This window comes from Choloepus didactylus, chromosome 7 (assembly GCF_015220235.1).
Source record: "Choloepus didactylus isolate mChoDid1 chromosome 7, mChoDid1.pri, whole genome shotgun sequence".
Classification (NCBI taxonomy): domain Eukaryota; kingdom Metazoa; phylum Chordata; class Mammalia; order Pilosa; family Megalonychidae; genus Choloepus; species Choloepus didactylus.
Window position 1 is genome coordinate 2,242,828 of NC_051313.1, and position 22,337 is coordinate 2,265,164.

General features: G+C 45.9%; 1 protein-coding gene across 4 annotated transcripts in view; it reads left to right on the top strand.

Annotated features, from left to right (window-relative positions):
• The first annotated feature begins 703 nt into the window (after window positions 1-703).
• SHPRH (SNF2 histone linker PHD RING helicase) overlaps window positions 704-22,337 on the top strand; it is a 104,496-nt gene continuing 82,862 nt past the window's right edge. Inside the window, exons 1-7 of one of the 4 annotated variants that reach the window (XM_037842263.1) lie at window positions 704-920; window positions 7,097-7,238; window positions 13,608-13,672; window positions 14,789-15,453; window positions 17,569-17,695; window positions 19,362-19,580; window positions 21,932-22,010. In XM_037842263.1, coding sequence (XP_037698191.1) covers window positions 14,821-15,453; window positions 17,569-17,695; window positions 19,362-19,580; window positions 21,932-22,010 — 1,058 coding nt within the window. In that variant the 5' untranslated portion in view covers window positions 704-920; window positions 7,097-7,238; window positions 13,608-13,672; window positions 14,789-14,820. The remainder of the gene's footprint in view (window positions 921-7,096; window positions 7,239-13,607; window positions 13,673-14,788; window positions 15,454-17,568; window positions 17,696-19,361; window positions 19,581-21,931; window positions 22,011-22,337) is intronic. The other 3 variants (XM_037842262.1, XM_037842264.1, XM_037842261.1) reach the window with 3 other exon arrangements.

Below are 22,337 nucleotides of genomic sequence, written 5' to 3' on the forward strand. Positions count from 1 at the left end.
TATAAGTTTAAATACCGAGTTTCAAATCACGTTTCCAGAAAAAAAAGACTCCATGTGGCCTGTGCTTGCACAATGACTAGTTCCAGTGAAAGGGACCCTTCTTGTCCCTGGTCCTGCTTCCTGGGGGAACCTGGGGGAGCCTGCAGGAGCCTTGGGGAAGCCCGGGGCGGGGAGTGCTCCACATGAACCCTGCAAGATCCTCATCTACTTTCTCGGGGCTCGGTGTATCCACGGCTCCCGCGGGCGACCTCGGGATCGCGCGGGGGCCGTCCCGCCCGCGAGTCTCGGATCCTCCGAAGCGAGCCCGGCCCGAACTCTCCCCTGGGGAGTCTGAGCAGGCCCGCCGTGGACGCTCCTTCCGGCCGGGCTCTCGGCCGCGTCAGCTCGGCGTTTCGAGGAAAGAACTTCCAGGAGGAAGCACGACCCGCGCCCCAGAGCCGGCAGCTCCGCGGAAGCCCCTCCCTCCTCATTAAAACCACCAACCGCGCGCCGTTACTCTGAGCCCAGCTCCGCCCCCCGGCGCGGAGCCCCGCCCATACCCGCCCAGTGCCCGCCTCCCTCGGGCGCCCGCCAATCCGCTACTCCCAAAGGCGTGACGTGATGCTATCGCGAGTCCACGGTACTATCCTGAGAGGGTGGCCGACCGTGCGCACTTGCGCAGAAGAGGCTCCTGAGGACATTGCTGGAGGGAGGGGGCGTGGCGCCCTACGTGCGCGTCCATCTAACCCCACGCTCCCGTGCGTGCCCGGCAGCCCGAGCTACGGTTTCCGGGACCCGCGGGACCCCGACCTGACGTAGCCTGAGGCGCGCGCCCGCCCGGCGGACATCCAAGGGTTGGTGAGCGCGAGCCTGGGGCCCGCGGGGCCTCGGAGGGCCCGGCCTGGTGCCGAGAGGCCCGAGCGGCCTTGAGCACCCTCCAGGTAGGCGCTGGTGTGATGGGGGTCAGGGGTCAGAGGTCGGGCGAGGCTGGGACGGGACCTGTACGCGGGCTCGGGGTGTCCCGGGCCCGGAATCCACAGGGCGGGAGGGCGACGTCGCGCGAACTCTCACCGGTGCCCATGGTGGAGGCCTTGGAGGGAGAGGGGGTCGGGGGCCACGGGACCCCCAGCCCTGCCCGGGACGCCGGGGTCGTGTTGCTTGTGGGCGCAGCGCCGCGGGTCGCGTCCCCCCGAAGGTCCCGCGCCGGGAGTCCCACAGAGGGTTAAGGAGAAGCTGCAGGGAGCCGAGCGTGAGCCGAGGGGCGTCGCCCTCCCCGAGGCGGCCCCCAGTCCCCGGTGCGCGGGCCGGGAGGTAGTGAGGGCCCCCTTCTCCCTTGCCTAGTGGTCTGCCCGTAGCCGTGCGCTGCCTCAGGGTCAGCAGTTGGGGTGGCCACCGAGCCGTCCTGACCCAGCGAGGAGGTTGTGGGGTGCGGGTGATGGGCGGGCGCTCAGATACACACTTGCCTTTCCCAAGTGACCTGACCTTATCCAGCAGGTGGGAGACCACTTGTACTTAACTTGAGGCTTTAACTGAAAAAAAATAAAATCATTTTAAGTCACTAGAGCAATCTTTACTCCAGTGGATGATGGCAGGGGTGATGAAACTCCCAAATAGAAATGATCCGTAAAATCTGAACTGTCACTAAAAAGACGATTTTATTTTGACATGACCAAGCTGGAGGCAGTGAGCGGCCTGGCTCAGTGTGGCTGTGCTGGGACCCTGTGGTGGACCCAGTGGTGGGACCTTCTCAGCGGGACCCGGTGCTGGGACCCAGTGTGGTGACCCTGTGCTGGGACCCTGTGGTGGACCCAGTGGTGGGACCCTCTCGGCGGGACCCAGTGGTGGGACCCTCTCGGTGGGACCCGGTGCTGGGACCCAGTGTGGTGACCCTGTGCTGGGACCCTGTGGTGGGACCCTCTTGGGGGGACCCCTTGGCAGGCCCCATGATGGGACCCTGTGCTGAGACCTGGTGTGGTGACTCTGTGCTGGGATCTTGTGGTTGGACCAGTGCCACCAGTGCCGGGACCCTAGGCCTCTGCAGCAGGGATGGAGCCTGGAAGGACCTGAACCAGTGAGCTGGCAGGCAGCAGAATAAAATGCTTTACTTCTGAAAGATGGTGTTATATAACCTTTTGCTCAGCGTAAAAGAACTATATTTACAGTATTAAATCACATATGAAGAACTAGACCAGAAAGATTGTGGGGAAACTGAACCTTCTGGTGTAAAAGCTCCTGGTGAGGTCATGTGTTTCAGGGTTCAGTCAAGGAACTCGCTGTCACCCTGCTGGGCTGTCCCTGCAGAAAAGCTGCGTGTGCTGGGTGCAGGCCTCTTGGACAGCAGGGTGACACATACTCCTCGTCCCCTGACAAGCCAGCCCAGGCCGACCGGGGTTTGTTGTCTGTTAACTTAAACTAACAACATCTTGTTTGTTGTCAGGATGTTTGTGTCTGTTAACAAAAGAGATTTGGAGGGGAAAATATCTGAATTTAAGTTTAGTTGGTGTCCATTTGTTGTATTGTCCTGGTAATAATGTTTAGGTTTGTTTTTCTGGTGGTTTATCTTTGTTTTCTGTCAAGCAAAGATACAAGTGAGTTGGTTTTCTCTGTTTCATTTTGCACCAGGACGGTCGTCCCGAATGTGGTTAAGGGGGACTCCTCTAAAAAGAAGTGTGAGTGCAGTTCTCTTGGCTCCTTGGCACTAGGGAATGGGAGGTCTTTGTTTCACCTCATTTGGTGTGCCGTTTGTGAGCTGGCACAGTCCTGGAATTGGGACACAGCATGGGGTGCTGTTCCCTCCTGGCCCCCATGTAGTTCACAGTCTGACAGTTCTGGAGAGTTAAGCAGTTGGGACCCGGGAAGAGAGGCCTGAGCCAGCTTGCCAGGTTGTGGAAGGTTCTGGAAGGCTTTCCAGGGAAGACTGGGACAGCAGCTGGCAGAAACAAGTGCGAGGGCATTTTGGGCAGAGGCTTCCTGCATTTAAATGCAAGGCCGTGAGTGTGTAGTCCACATAGATGTGCACACACCCATCACATGCACCTGACATTTGGGGCAAGAAGAGGAAGTGGCATGTCAAGGTGTGATTTATGAGGTGTGAGGAAAAGCAGGAGAAAAATGTGGAAGGTGATTAGAGATAGAAAGTTCTCCAGTACTTGGCCTGTTAGTGCCAGTGAACATTGTGGTTGCAAGCAGCTTTGACCAAGTAATACTGTCTTTAGTTCAGGAGGTCATCCCTGGATAGAGGTCCCTTAGGGAAAGAGTCAACCCAAACCAGATCTTTTTGTTCATCTGCATCACGTATCTTTACTCGTTGGAGAACTGGATAAAGGGAGACCCTTCCAGAAATCCTGGTGTGTGCATTTCTCCAAATTGTCATCCTAATCGATAAGTACCCTGGGGCGATGCTGATAGAAGAACCAGCTTGGAAGCAAATGCTGAAGGGATGTGCAGATGATTAGTGGCATGCTTCAGAAGATACCAAGTGGGTCCTATCGGATCAGAATACACAGTTGAAGGCGTGTGTTCTGGTTTGATAATGCCTGTGTGCTGAGACCCCTGAGACACTCATAGGCACAAGCCCTCCCACTTCCCTTGCCTCGGTAGGAACTAGTCCTATGACCTTTCCCAGCTGCTTTGTACTTTGCGGTCGCAGTTGATTCGTATGAGGGGGGGGGGCGGCCGGTTGCTGAACCCTCGGCTATCGGCGTTGCTTGGAGGGTACCGGCGGCGGGGGCTCTTTCCCGGAGGCGAGGGCGAGGCGGGGGACTTGGCCAGGTCCCCGGCGGGAGGCGTGCAAGGTGTGGAGGGCGGCGAGAAGGGAAAGATAAGACACTCTTCCTCCAGTAAGGGTAGAACAAAAGGACTTTTATTCCGGGGTGAGCACAGGTTATATGGGCTGGCATAGAGGGCGGGGGTTGTTACAAGCCAATGCTGAGGGGATAAAGGCTAGGATTGGTTCTGAGAGGGTGCGGAGGTTAGGATTGGTTCTAAGAGGGCACGGAGGTTGTTCTAAAAGGTGCAGGAGTTGCTCTGGCAACGGTGTCTGGCAACAATGTATGCGCACTGGTGGTGATGGGAGTTGCATTGGCAACGGGGAGTGTACGGGCAAGATAAGGAAGTGGGGGAAAGGGCGGTTGGGGGAAGGGCGGTTTCCTCCGGCAAGCCTCCCCCACCGGTGGTATTTTGGGTGAGGAAATGGGGCCTGCCTTCGACCTCGCTTCCTTAGGTCCGGGGGGCTGTGGAGGACACTGACCGCCCGTACCCACTACCCTCCCTAGGGGTTGCGCAGGTCCCCTAGCCCAGACCTGGTAAGTCGAGGTATATGCTCAGTAACCCGCAGTACTTCCCTGGGAAAAGCATATTTTTGTGGGGAGTTAGTTATCCGTAAGAAGGCTTCTCGGATTTGGCCTCATACTGTAATCATCCAGAGAGCCTGGAAAATCATGGAGGCTGTGCCTGCGTCCTACCCACACTTACTGTGATTGAATTGGCTGGCGTGCCACCTAAGCAGCAGGAGTTTTAAAAGCTACCAAAGCTTCTAACATAGGGCCAAGTGTGAGAGGCCCTGACCTGTGGTTCCCTATCCTGCTGTAAAACATGGGTTAGAGGGTTCTCAGGATGACGCTACGAGGGCACCTGCCATTTACTGAATACATGCTACATTTCTGGAACTGTGTTAAGTATTTTGATTATACTGTTTTACTGTCCTTAATTTAGCTGTCATTTACCCCCATTTTAGAGATGAGCAAGCTGGCACAGAGAGGTTAGGTAATTATTCCAGCGCCACACAGTTAGTAAACGCCAAAGCCAGACTCTAGGACTCCGAGGCCCAGGCACTGTCCCTTCAGCCACATTGCTTTGCAGTTTGAGACTACACAGCCATTTGCTTTTGGGCTTTCAGAGTGCCTGATCCATAATTACCACGTTATCCGTATTATCCTTGGTGTGACAGATGGCCCCACTGGCCCCACCTTCAGTCCCCAGGTCCCGCCCTTGGCCTTGCCAGTTCCTCCCAGTGACAAGGTGAAGCACATTTCTGCACCTCCTGACTTTGGGCCCGTCCACGTGCTGAGGCCAGTGGGGCCTTGGTGGTTTTGATGTGACAAGCCCTTTGAAAAGTGCGTGTGTGATTGGGTTTGCCCTCTTGCCCTCAGCCCTCGCCAAAAGACCATTCTAGGTGCCAAGCCGCTCCTCCAGACAGGCTGATCCTCAGCCAGCCGTCCCTCTGCTGACCCACAGGGCTGTGAGGCTACGTGAGGGGTGTTTCGGGGTGTCCAGCTTTGGAGAGGTGCCTTATGCAGCAGGCTTGTGGCAGTAGTCAACTGATGCGCTGGTAGGGTAACTTCTCAGGTTCCAGCACGTGGACCCAACTCCGTATTCCAACCTGTACTCTGGGGAGAACTGGATGAAGAGAAACACTAGGAAATGTGGGGCTTCCTGTATTATTCCTCCAAGATAAGGCACGGGACAAGATACCTGAAGTAGTTAACCAAAGTCATGCCCGGCCAACGGAGTGGCAGCTTGTGGTGGCCTAGCCCGGCACTGTTACAGAGGACTTCGGTGGTGCTGTGAATGTTCCCGCTGGCTCCTGAGTGCCTGAGATGTGCCGAGTGGCTGACAAGCAGCATTTACACTATGGTTTCATCTCAACTGAAATTTAAATAGCTGCATGCAGCTCATAGCTACCTTATCGGACTGTACAGGCAGCACATTTTTTTCATGTGTTTTTTAACCATTTGTATTTCCTCTTCAGAGAAATGTCTTTTCATATCTTTTTTCCATTTTATAATTGGGTTGTTTGTCCTATTGTCATTGAGTTGTAAGATTTCTTCATATATACAAGATATCAGTCTCTTGTCAGATACATGGTTTCCAAATATTCTCTCCCATTGAGTTGGCTGCCTCTTTACCTTTTTTGACAAATTCCTTTGAGGTACAGAAGATTTTAATTATGAGGAGTTCATATTTATCTATTTTTTCTTTCGTTGCTTGTACTTTAGGTGTAAGGTCTAAGAAGCAACCTCCTAATCCTAGGTCTTGAAGATGTTTCCCTGCGTGATCTTCTGGAGTTTATGGTGCTATCTCTTATATTGAGATCTTTGATCCACGTTGAGTTAATTTTTCTGTAGGGTATAAGGTAGGGGTCCTCTTTCATTCTTTTAGATATAGGTATCTAGTTTTCTCTGCCCTATTTGTTGAAGAGGCTATTACATTCCAGTTCAGTGGATTTTGGGGCCTTATCAAAAATCAGTCGACCGTAGATCTGGGAGTCTATCTCTGAATTCTCAATTCGATTCCATTGATCAATATGTCTATCTTTGTGCCAGTACCATGCTGTTTTGACTACTGTGGCTTTATAGTAGGCTTCAGAGTGAGGCAGTGTAAGTCCTCCCACTTCGTTTTTCTTTTTTGGAATGTTTTTAGCAATTTGAGGCATCTGTCCCTTCCAAATAAATTTGATAACTAGATTTTCCAAATCTGCAAAGTAGGTTGTTGGAATTTTGATGGTAATTGCATTGAATCTTTAGATCAATTTGGGTAGGATTGACATCTTAATGACGTTTAGCCTTCCTATCCATGAACACGAAATATCTCTCCATCTCTTTAGAACCCCTTTTATTTCTTTTCGTAGAGTTATGTAATTTTCTGTGTAGAGGTCTTTCACATCCTTGATTAAGTTTATTCCTAGATACTTAATTTTTTTAGTTGCTATTGAGAATGGAACTTTTTCTTGAGTGTCTCTTCAATTATGTCATTTCTACTATATATCCTGGCAATTTGGCTTGTAGTGTTCTGTATATGTCTGTTAAGTCTAGTTCATTTATCATATTGTTTAGGTTCTCAGTTTTGTTATTTGTCTTCTGTCTAGATGATCTATCTATAGAAGAGAGTGTCGTATTGAAGTCTTCCTCAGCTACTGTGGCAACATCAAATGCTTTATCTCATGTACTTCGGAGTGCCTTGATTGGGTGCATAAACATTTATGATTGTTATTTCTTCTTGGTGAATTGTCCTTTTTGCTAGTATATAGTGTCCTTCTTTGTTTCTTATAACATCCTTGAATTTGAAGTCTATTTTATCTGAAATTAGTAATGCTACCTCTGCTTTCCTTTGGCTGTAGCTTGCATGGAATATTTTCCAAGATGGCGGATTAGGAGAGACAGAGCAAAATTCTCCTCCATGAAGAACACTAAAGGACAGAAAGTGCTCCAGAACAGCAGTTCCCAGGTCCCACTGCTTGAGTAGGGACTTCTGCACACATAGTGAGTACCTACTTGGAGAAACTGAGAGACTGTGTTCAAGATGGGTGTGTGTTTGGCTCGGAACACTGCCAGGAAACAGGCAGCTGGAAACAGCTGGCTGACAGCATGGAGGGAATTAGCCTTCCACATCCTGGGCACCCTCCAAAGTACTAGGCCCAGAGGATAACCCTTCACATACCCATGGCCAAGAGCCCCTGTGCCAGAGACTGGTGGTTTGAGCAGGCAGACAATCACAGAGATGGGTATCTTTCCACGCCCCATTCAGCCATCTTTGCAGTTGCCAGGGAGATAGCGTTTCACAGCCGTGCATCCAGGAGCTTCCTTGGGGGAATTCGGGATTTGGCGGGCTTGTGATGGCGTGCACTCTAACTCAGCAGAGGCCCATGGTGTGCACAGCCTAGAGGCAGGAGTGCCACATGGAGGTGCCAGGAGCCCTTCCCAATCCTAGGGACTCATGAGTACATGACAGAGAGGGACTTTGGGGCATTTGAGCTGGAGGGTGAGATGTGCAGCTTTGTGGCCCCTGGAGCGCTCCACCCATAGCACAGGGAGTGGCCAGACTGCTGGGGTAGACTTCCTGCCAAACTGCACAGGGCATACCCCCCATCCACAGGACTGACAGTCCCCAGTACACATGGAAAATTGGTACACTGATTGGACCTCCACATGGTTTGGATCCCACTCAGTACATAAACGAAGTTGAGGAGAACTGGCTTGATCACCATCTGATGGTAGGTCAGGAAAGTGCATCCCACCAAGTTGTAGCTCTGGCAAATTAAAGATAAATGTTCAAATAATCTTGCCTATTCTAAAAGAACCCTGTAGTGATAAGCAAATGTCAAGAGGCCAAAAACAACAGAAAATTAGAAAGCATATGAAGAAACTAGAAGATATGGATAATCCAAACATCCAAATGAAAAAGCCAGAGGAGACACAAAACCTGGAGCAGTTAATGAAAGAAGTACTACAGACATCAGTATTATGGTTCAGGATATAAAGGACATGAAGAAGACCCTAGAAGAACATAAAGAAGAATTTGCAAGAGTAAATAAAAAAAATAGCGGATCTTATGGAAATAAAAGATGCTGTTGATCAAATTAAAAATATTCTTGAGATACGTAACACTAGATTTGAAGAGGTGGAGGACCGAATTAGCAAACTTGAAGTTAGGGTGATGGAAAGTGAAAGCACAAAAGAACAAATGGTGAAAAAAATCGAAAAATTTGAAATGGCTCTCAGGGAAATGATGGAAAATATGAAGCGCACAAATATAAGAATCTTTGGTGTCACAGAAGGTGAAAAGAAAAGGGTTAGGAAGAGTATTTGGAGACATTCTCAAGGAAAATTTCCCAACCCTTCTAATTGACATTGTGCTGGTTTGGATGTATTATGTCCCCCAAAATGCCATGTTCTTTGATGCAGTGTTGTGGGGGCAGACGTATTGTGTTGATTAGGTTGGAACCTATTGATTCAGTGTTTCCGTGGAGATGTGACTCAATCAACTGTGGATGAGACCTTTCATTGGATGGTTTCCATGGAGGTGTTTCCCCACCCATTCAGGGTGAGTCTTAATTGGAACACTGGAGTACTTTAAAAAGAGCCACACAGCCCAGATGCTGGAGCAACTGAGAGTGACATTTTGAAGAGCAGCTGCAGCTAAGAGAGGACAAAATGCCCCAAGAACAACACTTTGGAGATTGCCATTTTGAAACGCAACCTGGGGCTAAGCGGACACTAGCCACGTGCCTTCCAAGCTAACAGAGGTTTTCCGAATGCCAATGGCCATCTTTTGGCGAAGGTACCCTATTGTTGATGCCTTACCTTGGACACTTTACGATCTTAAGACTAACTTTGTAGCCAAATACACCCCCTTTATAAAATCCAATCCATTTCTGGTGTTTTGCAGAACAGCAGCATTAGCAAACTGGAACAGACATAAATATGCAAATAAAAGATTCCCAGGGAACTCCAAATAGAATAAATCCAAATAAACCCACTCTGAGACATAATTCTGATCAGATTGTTGAATGCTGAAGAGAAGGAGAAAGTTCTGAAAGCAGCAAGAGAGAAGCAATTCACCATATACAAGGGAAACAACATAAGATTAAGTACTGACTATTTGGTGGGCACCTTGGAGGTGAGAAGGTGGTGGTCTGACATATGCAAAATTCTGAAGGAGAAAAATTGCCAGCCAAGAATTCTTTATCCAGCAAAGCTTTCCTTCAAAATGAAGGAGAGCTTAAAATTTTCACAGACAAACAAATGCTAAGAGAATTTGTCAACAAGAGATCTGCCCTACAGCCTAAGGGGAGCTCTACTGCATGAGTGAAAAAGAAAGAAGAGAGAGGCCTGGAGAAGGGTACAGAACTGAAGAGTTTTAGTAAGGTTACTTTAAAAGAGAGAGAGGGAGAAAATGGACCTGACAAATAAAAACCAAAGGATAAGATGATTGATTCAAGAACTGCCTTCACAGTAATGACATTGAATGTGAATGGATTAAACTCCCCAATTAAAAGATACAGATTGGCAGAATGGATTAAAAAATATGAACCATCAATATGTTGTTTACAAGAGACTCATCTTATACCTAGCAATACAAAAAAATTGAAAGCGAAAGGATGGAAAAAATTCCATGCAAGTTTTAGCTTTTATATTTTAGTTTATGATCCATTTTGAGTTAACTTTTATATATGTTATGAGGTAAAGATCAAGGCTATTTTTTGGCTATGGATATCCATTTATTGAAAGAAGTATTTTTTCCCTGTTTATTACCTTTGAACTTCTGTCACTATTTATTACCTTTGAACTTCTGTCAAAAATCAACTGACCTTATATGTATAGCTCTATTATGGGACTTTATTCTGTACTTTGATCTATGTATCTGTCTTTTTACCAGTGCCACATTGTTTTGATTGCTGTAGATGTAAGTCTTGGAATCTGTGTAAGTCTTTGAACTTTATTCTATTTCAAATTATTTTGAATCTTTTGGGTTTCAAGCATTTCGATATAAATTTTAAAATCAGTTGTCAATTTCTACAAAAAAAGTCTGTTGGAGTATTTAATGGGATTGCTTTGACTCTCTCACTATATAGATTGATGTCAAGGAATTGACAACTTGGCAACATTGAGTCTTTCAGTCTATGAACATAGTATATCTGTTTAGGTCTTCCTTAATTTCTCCTTTTCTTCTTTAATTTCTCCTTTATGTTGTTTGCCTACATTTTACTTATATATGTTATAAACTCCACAATACATTGTTGTTGTTTTTGCTTTAGGTAGTGAATTAACATATAAAGTGATGCTCAACATCAGTAGTCATTAGGGAAATGCAAATCAAAATTTCTGTGAGTTATCACTTCACACCCCCAAAATGCAAATTGAAAATAGTGTGTTGATGAGGGTGTGGATAAATTGGTAGTCTCACACATTGCTGATGGCGATGTCAAATAGTACAGCTACTAACAGTTCCACTCCTAGGGAAATGGAAACATATGTCCACACAAAACTTGCCCACGTGTTTATAGAAGCTTTGCTCATAATGGTTAATAGTGGAAACTACCAAAATGTCCATCAACAGACAGATGCTATGTCTGTACAATGGAATATTATTCAGCCATAAAAAGACATGAAATACTGGTTCATGCTGCAACGTGGATGAACCTTGAAGACATTATGCTGTGAAAGAAGCCATATGCAAAAGATATATTGTATGATTCCATTTATTTGAAGTTTCCAAAATAGGCAGACCCCTAGAGACAGAAAGTAGATGAGTGGTTGCCAGTCTATGGAAGGAGGGGGAGATTGGGAGATACAGGGTTTCTTTTTGGGGTGATAGAAATATTCTGGAATTACATTGTGATGATTGGATTTGTGCGTATTCATTATACCATTCTCCCTATTTTTATATGAGTTTTAAATTTTTCAGAATAAAAAGTCTAAAAAACAATATTATCTTTTAAAGAGATTTAAAAACAAGAAAAAGTCCATTATATTTATATGCATATTTTTCAATTCTGATGCTTTTCATTCCTTTGTGTAGATTTAAATTTCCATCCAGTATCATTTTTCTTCAGCATAAGGAATGTCCTTTAACATTTCTTATAGTGTAAGTCTACGTGTGATAAATTGTCTTGTCTTTTGTTTGTCTGAAAATGTCTTTTTTTTTTTTTTATCTTCAAACAAAAGACAAGACAGCTCCCACCTCTCCAGTATTTCCTTCCCTACATTCTAAATTCTGTTTTCTCAGCTCAGAGAGACCCCCGGGCCCTGCCTGGGTTTGTCCTCCACAAGTTCTGGAAACTCTCCTGGTAAGCTGGGAGCTGAGGACCAACCACGCTGGTCCCCAGTTCCAAGGGGTTTCATGGTTCCACGTGACTTCCGTTGCTAAAACTGGGAAAATCAAACTTTTGTTTTCCCCTCACTGGGGCAATGGTAGAGCCAACTTCCTTTGTTTCACTTCCTTCAGGGATCACAGTTGCTCTGTAGTTATATCCATACTGCTATTTAGTTATTGGCCAAGTTTTTTTTTTATATTTTATTTTTCTTCAAATTTCAGCTATGTAATTTTCTAAGATTGTTAATCAATTGTTTTTTTATATAGCCATCTTTTTGTGTTATGACTTACTGCTTCTACTTCATAAAGTCAGCATGCTGTCTACCTGCTGGTGTGATTGTATGTTTCACGTCCCAGCAGATTGCTCCCTTAACTGTTTCCTTGGGTGAAAGTTGGTCTTTGTTGAGTTATTTTGTTGGAGCTCCCTGAATGATTGTTGATTGGGAGCTAATGTTTTCAGTCGAGAGTCCCTGGTTCTCCTCTCCTCATCTCTGCTTGTGCAGCTGGCTTCAGGGGAGGTCCCGAGGCAGCTTCTGGCACTTGTTTTCTATAGCGTTGAGAGGCGCAGGGATTGGCAAGACCCCTGGATAGGCCGAGTCCTGTGTCAGACATTTTTTTCTTCTGTATCCTGTTACAGAGGATAGCTCTCCAGTTTAGCCCCTTCTCCCACCAGAGAGTAGGTACCACCAAAAGCTGATTGCCTTTAGGAGAGGAGGGCAGAAAGGGGCTGGTGTTCCACTGTTAGTCTTTACTCCACTATTGTCTGTACTGTGGCCCTGGACCCACTGGGGGCTACCACCAGGGACCAGACCCACCTCTAGGCCCACCACAGGCCCAACACAGGCCCACCTCCGGGTCAACACAGGCCCACCAAAGGCCCACCTCAGGCCCACCACAGGCCCACCAAACGCCCACCTCAGGCCCACCACAGGCCCACCTCTGGGTCAACACAGGCCTACCTCCAGGTCAACACAGGCCCACCAAAGGCCCACCTCAGGCCCACCACAGGCCCACCTCCGGGTCAACACAGGCCCACCTCCAGGTCAACACAGACCCACCTCCAGGTCAACACAGGCCCACCTCCAGACCCAACACAGTTCCACCTCCAGGTCAACACAGGCTCACCAAAGGCCCACCTCAGGCCCACCACAGGCCCACCTCCGGGTCAACACAGGCCCAACACAGGCCCACCACTGGCCCACCACAGGCCCAACACAGGCCCACCTCATGCCCACTACAGACCCACCACAGGCCCAACACAGGCCCACCTCCAGGTCAACACAGACCCACCTCCAGGTCAACACAGGCCCACCTCCAGACCCAACACAGTTCCACCTCCAGGTCAACACAGGCTCACCAAAGGCCCACCACAGGCCCAACACAGACCCACCACAGGCCCAACACAGGCCCACCTCATGCCCACTACAGACCCACCACAGGCCCAACACAGGCCCACCTCCAGGTCAACACAGGCCCACCTCAGGCCCACCACAGGCCTACCTCCAGGTCATCAAGAGGTCCACCGCAGGCCCACCTCAGGCCCATCAAAGGCCCACCACAGGCCCACCTCCAGGTCAACACAGACCCACCACAGGCCCACCTCCAGGTCGACACAGGCCCACCTCCAGGTCAACATAGGCCCATCACAGGCCCGCCTCCAGGTCAACACAGACCCAACACAGGCTCACCTCTAGGCCCAACACAGGCCCACCTCAGGCCTACCTCCAGACCCAACACAGGCCCAACATAGGCCCAACATAGGCCCACCTCCAGGCCAACACAGACCCACCTCCAGGTCAACACAGACCCACCTCCAGGCCAACACAGGCCCAACACAGGCCCAGCACAGGCCCACCACCATTGAGCATGGAAGCCCTCTTGATGACATGCCCATCTTTTATGCTAAAACTTTCACAGAAGTAGCCTGATCATCACGTAGCTCTTTAGTCTGATTCCCTCTGAATTGTTTTTTAGGAATTCCTGAAAGGTTCTTGTCAACTGAGTTTTCCCCTACTGGTTTGTTTTGATTTGAACAGGTCTGCATATTATTGGACTATTTCTTTGAAACGCATTCCTCATTCCTGCCTGGATTCGAAGCAGGGTAGGTGGGTATGGGGAGTTGGTGGGGTCTGGGGTGGAATCTACTCTGTGCACTCAGGTTGTCATCAGGTAACCAGACACTATTGTCTGCACAGAGTTAGAGCCCATGATTCAATGTCTATGTCTTTCATATCCTTCCCTAAAATGCAGCCCAGTGCCGAGTACTGATGAGGGCTCCAGTTTGAGTCCTCAAAAACCCAATTGAGTTTTATTCAGAAATTCAGTTATTGAAAATATTTCTTAAACTGCACTTGAAATCGAATTTTACTGTTTATACATCAACTTTTTTCAGGTACGTGGTTGTAATAGGCACCAACCATTGTTGTGACTATGGTTTAATCCCTCAGTTGTTCTGTGATTCTTGAACGAATTGGCTATTGTTCTGTGGGAAATTGTAGTTTGGAGCCTATATCATATAGAATGTTTTCAGCCCAATTTTTACTTTTGAGATAACCAAACTTTCTTTTCTTTCACCCCTACATTTTTTTTTTTTCTTTCTTCTTTTATTCTGGCTTTGCCCTGTTTTTTTTTTTTTTTCTGGTTGTTGTCACCACCTTATTCCCTCCCAGCTATCCCTCTTACCCTTTTTATCCTCTAATCCATAGAAAGAAATATATTCCTGTTGTTTTCATTTTCCCCTTTAAAAGAGAAGATATGTTTTCAGGAGTTTTTATGTTTGTAAAGGTCAAGTGAAGTTTTAACTCCTTGGGATGATTATAAAACAAAATTGAAATTCTCTAGTGGCCTTGTGAGTGTAAATGTTTCTGAAACACTTCAAGTAAGTGTTTCCAGGCTGTTTAAGAGATTTCCCTTACAGTTATGTTACTCATTAAGTATGTTTTGAGACTTTATTTAGTTGCATACAATCAGTTATATTGACTAAATGGATCTATTAAAGACCAGTAAGACCATTAGAACTTATTTGATGTATGAGATTGTGGCTCGTGTGTTCCATAGCTGCATTTGGCATATTTAAACATGATCCACTGCTTTATGTATCTCTGAATATTTCATGTTGTATGTGTGGACAATGGGTATATGCTGTATTTCTCATTTGCTAACACCTTACTACTGAATGGAATTTAGTGGAATGCCCACTGTTGTCTTTGTCTTCTAGAGTTCACATCGAGCAACCCACAAAACTTGAACATGAGCAGCCGGCGGAAACGTGCTCCTCCGGTGAGGGTGGACGAAGAAAGGCAGCGGCAGCTCTGCTGGAACATGCATGAGGACAGGAGGAACGAGCCCCTGCTCCCAGAGGAGGACGAGCAGCTGTGCCCGGGCCCAGAGCTCTGTGCTGCACATGGTGCCGTCCTTGCGGACGTGGGGGACGTGGCCCACAGAGATAAGAAGCAGTGTTCAGAGGCGGTCAGCGTCTCAGAGTCCTCCCGGAAAGAGGAGACCGCGGGGATTCGCTCCCCGTCATTTGTGAAGCTGGAAATTGAGATTTCTCCCTATCACCTCGACAACTCTTGGAAAGCACTTCTAGGAGAGTTGACTCTTCAGCTTTTTCCTGAACAGGGGTTAGTTGAACATTTGTCTGGCAGGAGTTTGACCTTGGTGAGTTCAGAGGCCAGCAGTCAGTTGCTGGTCTGTGTTCATTCAGACTGTGGAGATGTGGAGAAACCAGGGAGAGGACTGCAAGCACCTGCCAGTGCTGGTGGCAGGAGTCTGCAGGTGGAGTCATCCTTCAGTGCAGATCTGCTAGAAGATTTGGGGTGGCTGCAGAAGAAGAGAAGAATAAAACTTTACCAAAGGCCAGAAGGAGGCCGCGTTATCAAGGTACTCCATTTCTGTGGCGTCTTCTAAGGGTGTTCTGCGTTGGCTGTCCATTCTGAAGTTAATGAGTTGGAAGGAAGGCCACAAAAGCCAGGAGTAAGCTTCTCATGGAGAGTCTCTAAGTCCACTTTATCTTGGGCTTTCAAGAACTGTTAGAGTGTGTTATAACTAATACTTTCTAGGCCATATGTTTTCATGAGGAAATCTTGTTTTCCTTTCCATCTCCTCTTGATGCCCTGTTCTGCTCTCACTGTAGAAACATTTAACCATTCCCGTTTCCAGTCTTACCTTTTCGTTTTCTTTTATCCACTTTGCCTCTGGAATGCTGTAATAAAAATGCAACTTGAATTGAATTCTTTACTGCTTATGGAATTAAGTATAATCTTTCTAATTTGAAACACAGGTCTCCTTTGATAGGCTCTTATCTGTTTCTCCAGCCTTTTCATTTATAATTCTGCTTCATATTTGTCCTAAATTGATTTGTTTCTTGCACAGACCCTGTTTTTCTTTCATTTTTGCTTTGGCTCTCTCCATCTCTCTCCCAGGGTGGTCCCCTTCCCCCATCCGGGGTCACCCCTGGTCGTTCTTTCATATTCCGCTCAGAGTTCACTTCCTAAGGAGAGACCCTTCCCTAACCCCTTGGGCAGCATTGCTAGTCCTGGGATGCTGGATGCGTGTGTTGCTTGTTGGCCATGTCCTTGTGGATTGCGCTGTCCTGCACTGGACTGTGGAACCTTCACCCTGCCACGGCCGGTTGCAGCACCTGCTACCTACAGACTTCCAGTAAATGGGTGAATGAATTTACAGTTCCTTCCAGACTCTGCCATCCACTGGTCAAGTAACTTCATGTGAATCATTCCGTATGAAATGTAAATAATACCCACTCTTCTTACCTCATAGGAGTGTGTTGAAAATTGGGTGAGATACTGTAAATAAACGTACTTTACAGGCAAGTTAGTAAGTCCTCATGCGAAAACTTCAAAGGAAATGAAATTCTGAAATTAAATTCTCCTTTGTTGAATTGAAAACAGTCTTAAACATTTCTCACATTAAAAAGCCCTAGTTACAGTTTCAGAATAGACAAGCAGAAAGTAGAAAGTTTAGACACATTGGGTTGCGTTTAGTTCTTCCTGGGCAAATGAAACTGTGAGGCTGAGGTTCCCTGTCTTTACCAAAGGCCACCGCTGTTAACAAGTCTGAGTATCTGCCTTCCGTTCATCTCCTCACAAACCAGGTCCCGACCTGCTCCTGTCTGTTTTCCTGATTCTGATTTTTATAAATATTTACACATGGTAGGCCGTCCCATCCCGGGAGTACACAAGGCAGGGTACCAGTAAATAATGAAATAAAATCACTGCTCCTCATTCCTGTGTAATGCCCATCAGATTCTTGTCTTTTAGTGAAAAACTGAGAACCTCAGCAGTTGCTAGTGGGAATCCAGCCAGAGCCGTCTAGGGAAACAAGGGGGATGGGACTTTATGGAGCGTCTACCATTAGGACTTCTTAAAGTCATAGCATATAGGCATCTCTCAAATAAGAACATTTGGGTCAGAATAAATCAGCTAATTTGTCCAAGTTTGTTGAGCTCCAAATATCAATGCCGGCATTCACACTCAAGCCTTCTGATTGTAAAATTTCACACTGCATTGCTTTGCTGGAGCCAAGACGTGTGACGTAAATCAAGATCTGTTCTCTGTGTTTGAGTGTTTGATCTAATGGGGAATCCAGGCCTAACTGTGTAGGAAAGCAGACTTCCAGAGGAATCTCCATTTTTATCAAACTTGCTGCAGCCTGTCAGAGTTGGGACCGGTGACCTGGAGGTAGAATTGGGTTCTCATCATATTCGCCCAGATTCAGTTCCAGCTAGGGAATATATTTTCTAGCACCTTAAATGGTGCACTGCACGTAGTTTGCACATGCAGTTGTAGGATAATTCATTATTGAAAGTGAAAACATGAGAGGGAGATTTGAGAGGTAGACATTTAGTATGTGGGGAAAAGCTGAAGATCTTGAAAAATAGTGATGCCAAAAATGATTTTACTTAAGTCCTCACGAAGACATAAATTAATTAAAACTATTCCAATTAAAACTATTTTTATGTTGATTAATTCTTTGTAGGTTGGAATTTATCTTTTGGAAGCTGGCCTAGCTAAGCTAGACTATTTGAGTGATGCAAACTCAAGAATGAAAAAGTTCAATCAACTCATGAAGAGAGTGATGGAAAAGTTATACAATTTTATTCCAGGTAATTTTAGAAGTAACTTTAAAATTGCTGTTACTTAGGAGTGGTGGGTTTTTTCCCTAACTCCTATGATAACAACCAAACACAACTAACAAAATTGTAATAAAAATTAAATTACCTCCATGATATCACTCTGTGACAAAATCCTGCTTACCTGAAGTGCCCTGCTGATGTATTTTGTTGCCACGCTTTATTTGCTTAATGCTGTGCGTCGCTTATGGTAAGTACTCAAGAGATGCCTGTGGACTCAGTGAGCAAGCCAACGGCCGGTCTGAGCCGGTTGGAACTTTTACGTTATCCCTGCATGTGTGCTTTGACCCTGTCAGAGGTTGCTGGCTGAGAAATAATCCCAGGAGCAGTTGGCTGGGTGTGGGCCAGGGGTAAGGACAGTGGTTTTGGAGCCAGGGGAGAGGGCTGGGTTTGGGGCAGCCCCTCAGCACCACTGGGAAGACACTCAGACGCTACAGCAGCTTCCCGCTGGAATCAGCCTCCGAGCTCGGTTGTTGAGGTGTTTCTCTAGTTAGTTCTTTGCAAAGTGTCATAATACCATTAGTAATAGATCACTTTGCATGTGAGAGACAAAAGAAGGGAAGTCTCTGGTTTCAGAATTGGGAGGAATGCTTTTAAGCACGTTTAGAATTTTTAAAGTTGTAAGAATGCCATTCTGCCTTTTAAAAATAATACAGTTTGAACTTTTTTAAATATGATGTCTAAAGAAAACTTCAAATTTCATTAACACTAGATTATATAACTTTAGTAACAGTCTGAAATACCAAGCTTATAGCCATGCTAGAATTGTGACGTTTTGAAAATCTTTCATGGCATATTTCTTATTGAAAAGAATAAGTAGTGTATTTTGTGGTGTGGTCTTTTAGTTCTTGAGCATCTAAGGTGTGTCCTAATAAAGCAATTCAGAGATAAATGGTTCAGTTTTTCACCTTGCAAGAATTGTAGTTTTAATAACGAATCTTTAGCCAAATGGGGTTTGTAAATTTGCTCAGGGTTTTACATTGTTCCTTTCTGTTTACGGGAAGCACCAGTGTTCTACCCAGGGCCTGGGGCCCAGCAAAGAAGGCCGCCGTTCTGGTTGACTTGCCGGAACCACGCTCCACTCACCTCCTTGCTGGCCTCAGCATCTGCTCTGGCCCTCATGGCCCTGACTGCTTTCTTAGAATTTCGTTCCTTAGCCATCCTCAACCACAACTAATTTATCTTTAAGGAAATCAGACATGTTCCGCAGAGGAACTAGAATGAGGACCTTTGCCTTATTAGACACAGAAGAGTTATGTCTATTGTTTATGTCTGTATTGGGATTTCTTTCACTTTTAAGATGTAAAAGTGAAATGTAAAGCATGAAAGATGTTTATCAGTGTGCCAGCAGAGCAGGGCCAGATATGCGTGACGGTGACCATGTCACTTTGACCAGAGTGTGAGAGTATTACAGACGCAGGGGAGCAAAAGGCACCATCATGGAGAGGTGGCCGTGGGCTCCCTCAGAGGATGGTGGGTGGGTCTGTGACCGTGAGCAGCTCAGCACAGGGTGCCCCAGGCCCGAGACGCTGAGCAGGGCCCTGAGCTGGGGGCGTGCCCAGCCGTCCCCAGGACGAGCACTGCTGGGCTTGGAGGTGGGTCGGGCTCTGAGCGCCGGCATTTGCTGTTGCACGAGCAGATGCCTTCGAAGAGGGTGAGGAAGGTGCGGAGAGCGAGCCGGAGGGGCAGGACATCGATGAGCTCTACTGTTTTGTGAAGCAAGCACATGAGCAAGAAGCCCGCCCCGTGCATGTGGATGTCCAGCACCCCGCGCTGATCCCTGTGTTGAGACCCTACCAGAGAGAGGCAGTCACCTGGATGCTGCAGCAGGAGCGTTTCAGAGGCACCCCTGCCAGCGGTGAGTACTGGAGCCCCAGGAAAAGGCCGACTGCCAGGGGTCCCAGGAGAATGGGCAGGGCGGGGAAGCTAAGCCAACAGACCCTCCTGACATGGCAGGACAGGATGGGGGTCACTAAGGACTCTTACAAGAGACACCCTCCCTGGGAGTCCCTTATCCATAAAAGTTTGTACTGGTTCTTCCTGCCAAAAGGAAGGATACCTTGACTGAAATTTTTAGAACCCCAGAGAGTGTTTATGTTCCTTTTAGAACCTGAGCATCTGGGAGTCTTGCTGGTCATCTGTAAGACACTCTTCACAGTTGCAACAGAAAGCACATTTACAAAGATAGGGAGCTTACATGTGGCTGCTCAGATTTTCCTGGGTTTGCATTCATTTTCTTTACCCCACGAAATAAGTAATAAAAGAAAACACCTACTGAGTGCATAAAATCATGCATAAAATACAGGATTCCCATAACAAGCTTCGTGTTTTTTTAACTTTTCCATTTTCGAAATACCAATTCACAGCCAGTATTATTTCTTCCCACTCCCCTCACCCCATACTCTGAATTATTTTTAAATAAATACCACATATCTTATTATTTCAACTGTTAATATTTCAGATTGTTTCATTAAAAGATAGGGTTCTTTTAAATAAATGGATTTTAAGACCCATTAATTCTTTAATAATACCACCAAATCCCTCTGCCTTTCTTTCTCTCCTCTTGTTGCAGTTTGCTTGGATCTGGAACCACATAACCAACCGTTGCAATTGGTTGCTCTCTTAGGTTTCTTTTAGTCCATGGATTCCTCTCCCATCCTCCATCCCTCGCTTCGTTTCTCTCTTTATGAATTTACTTGCTGAAGAGTGAATTGTTAGCTCTAGAGATTTCCCACAGACTGGATATTTTTTTCTCCAAGATGAAGTATTACTTCCTTAGTTAACTAATTTAGTTAACATTTAAGGCCGCAGTTTGATGAGTTTTGACACACATGGCATCTGTGTAACCAATGACCCTCTTAAGACCCACAACTGCTGTCACCACCCAGAAGGCAGCTCTTGCCACATGTGGTCTGAGACTCGAAATGTGGCTGTTCAAATCCAGATGTGCTGCACATTTAAAATACACACTGGATTTCAAGTAGTACCAAATAAAAAGAATATACAATATCTCACCAATAATGTTTTATATGGATTACATATTGAAATGATAATATTTTGGTCATATTGGCTTAATAAAATATACTGCTTAAATTAATTTCATATGCTTGTTTTTTTTAATATGACAACTACAAAATTACAACCACCTGTGTGGCTCACGTTCTCTTCCTTCCAGAGAGTGCAACTATAATGGTTGACCACCCTGGGGAGTCCCCTCGGGCTGTTCCCAGCACATCCCTACCTCAGCCCCTTTGGAGCCAACCAGCGGTACCATAAGTTAGTGTATCCTGTTTGTGAAGCAGTCGGTGGAATCATACAGTGTGCGCTCTCCCTGGCTCCCATCAACATGATGCTTTTGAGATGCATCCACGCTGCATGTGCCGGTGGTTCATTCTGTACTCCCCGCAGCCTGGATTTTGTTGATGGAATCCCCACATGTCATCTAGCATGTCCTTCCTTCCCTTATAGGGGGATGGAAGGACATGCTTATAAATTGAAATGTTTTGTCTTTTAATGTTTTCCTTTTTCTTACTTCATCTGTTAATCCCTAAAGAAGGCAATGAAATATTACTTGCTATTAATGGGTAGAGACAGTTGTTATTTGGCAGTTGGTTTAAACAAGTAAAAATATTGAAAAAGATGGTGGAAGATTCTGGTTGAAACCAACTCAGTACTTCTGTTATAGTTTTAGAACTTTTCTCTCGGCTACATAACCCCCTGCCCCCCGACCCATATGAGAAGTTAGGTCTGATCTGGGTGAATGCAGTGGCCCACTGGTATTTGTCGAGTGATTTAAACACTTCATGCTAACTTTTGAAGTGTTACTAACACAAGCTACTTTTCTTTGTCTTGTAGGAGTTGGTTATATGGGTTAGTTTTCTTTTCTTGTTACCCCCCCTGTAATTTGCTGTACTTTGCTTTTCTGTCTTATTTCTTGCTAATATCTGGAACATATTTGTACCTAAAGCAAAGAAAGCTAAAGAATAACAACAGAAGGAAGGAATTAGAGGGACCCTTAACCTGTCCCTGGGTGCTAAGGATGTTGGTGTTCCTGGATTGAGACTTCTCAAGAGTATGGGTCTCCCTCATCTGTTTTCCAGGGTGTACTGAAATTAACTTTTTTTTTTATTTTACTGTGAGTATCTTGCAGAAAGGAAAACAAAAACTGAACAAACCAAAACTCGTTCTTATGATTATGTTTTTCTTTAGAAAATGCCCTGCACTTCTTATGGCGAGAAATTTTAACATGTGAGGGCTTGAAACTCTACTATAATCCATACACAGGCTGGTAAGGCAAAATTTTATTTTTGTATTTGATTTTTAAAAATAAATATAAAAAAAACTGCAGGAGATTGATAGAGTAAGCCTTTAGCTTTGGCAGTACCTCAAGAAAGAAGACAATTATAGAATGGTTTTGTAATTTTTATTATAGAAGTTTTAGGAATTGTTAAACATAATTAATGAATAAGTAGCTGTTGACCATCATAATTTTTACTCATAGTTCATCAAAGTCATAAAAAGAAGGTAGACATGTTCTCTTTTAATTATAAAAGAGGAAAATAATGGATATGTATCAGTTCCTCTTGTTTCTGAAGGCTTCGTGGTCAGCTCAGGC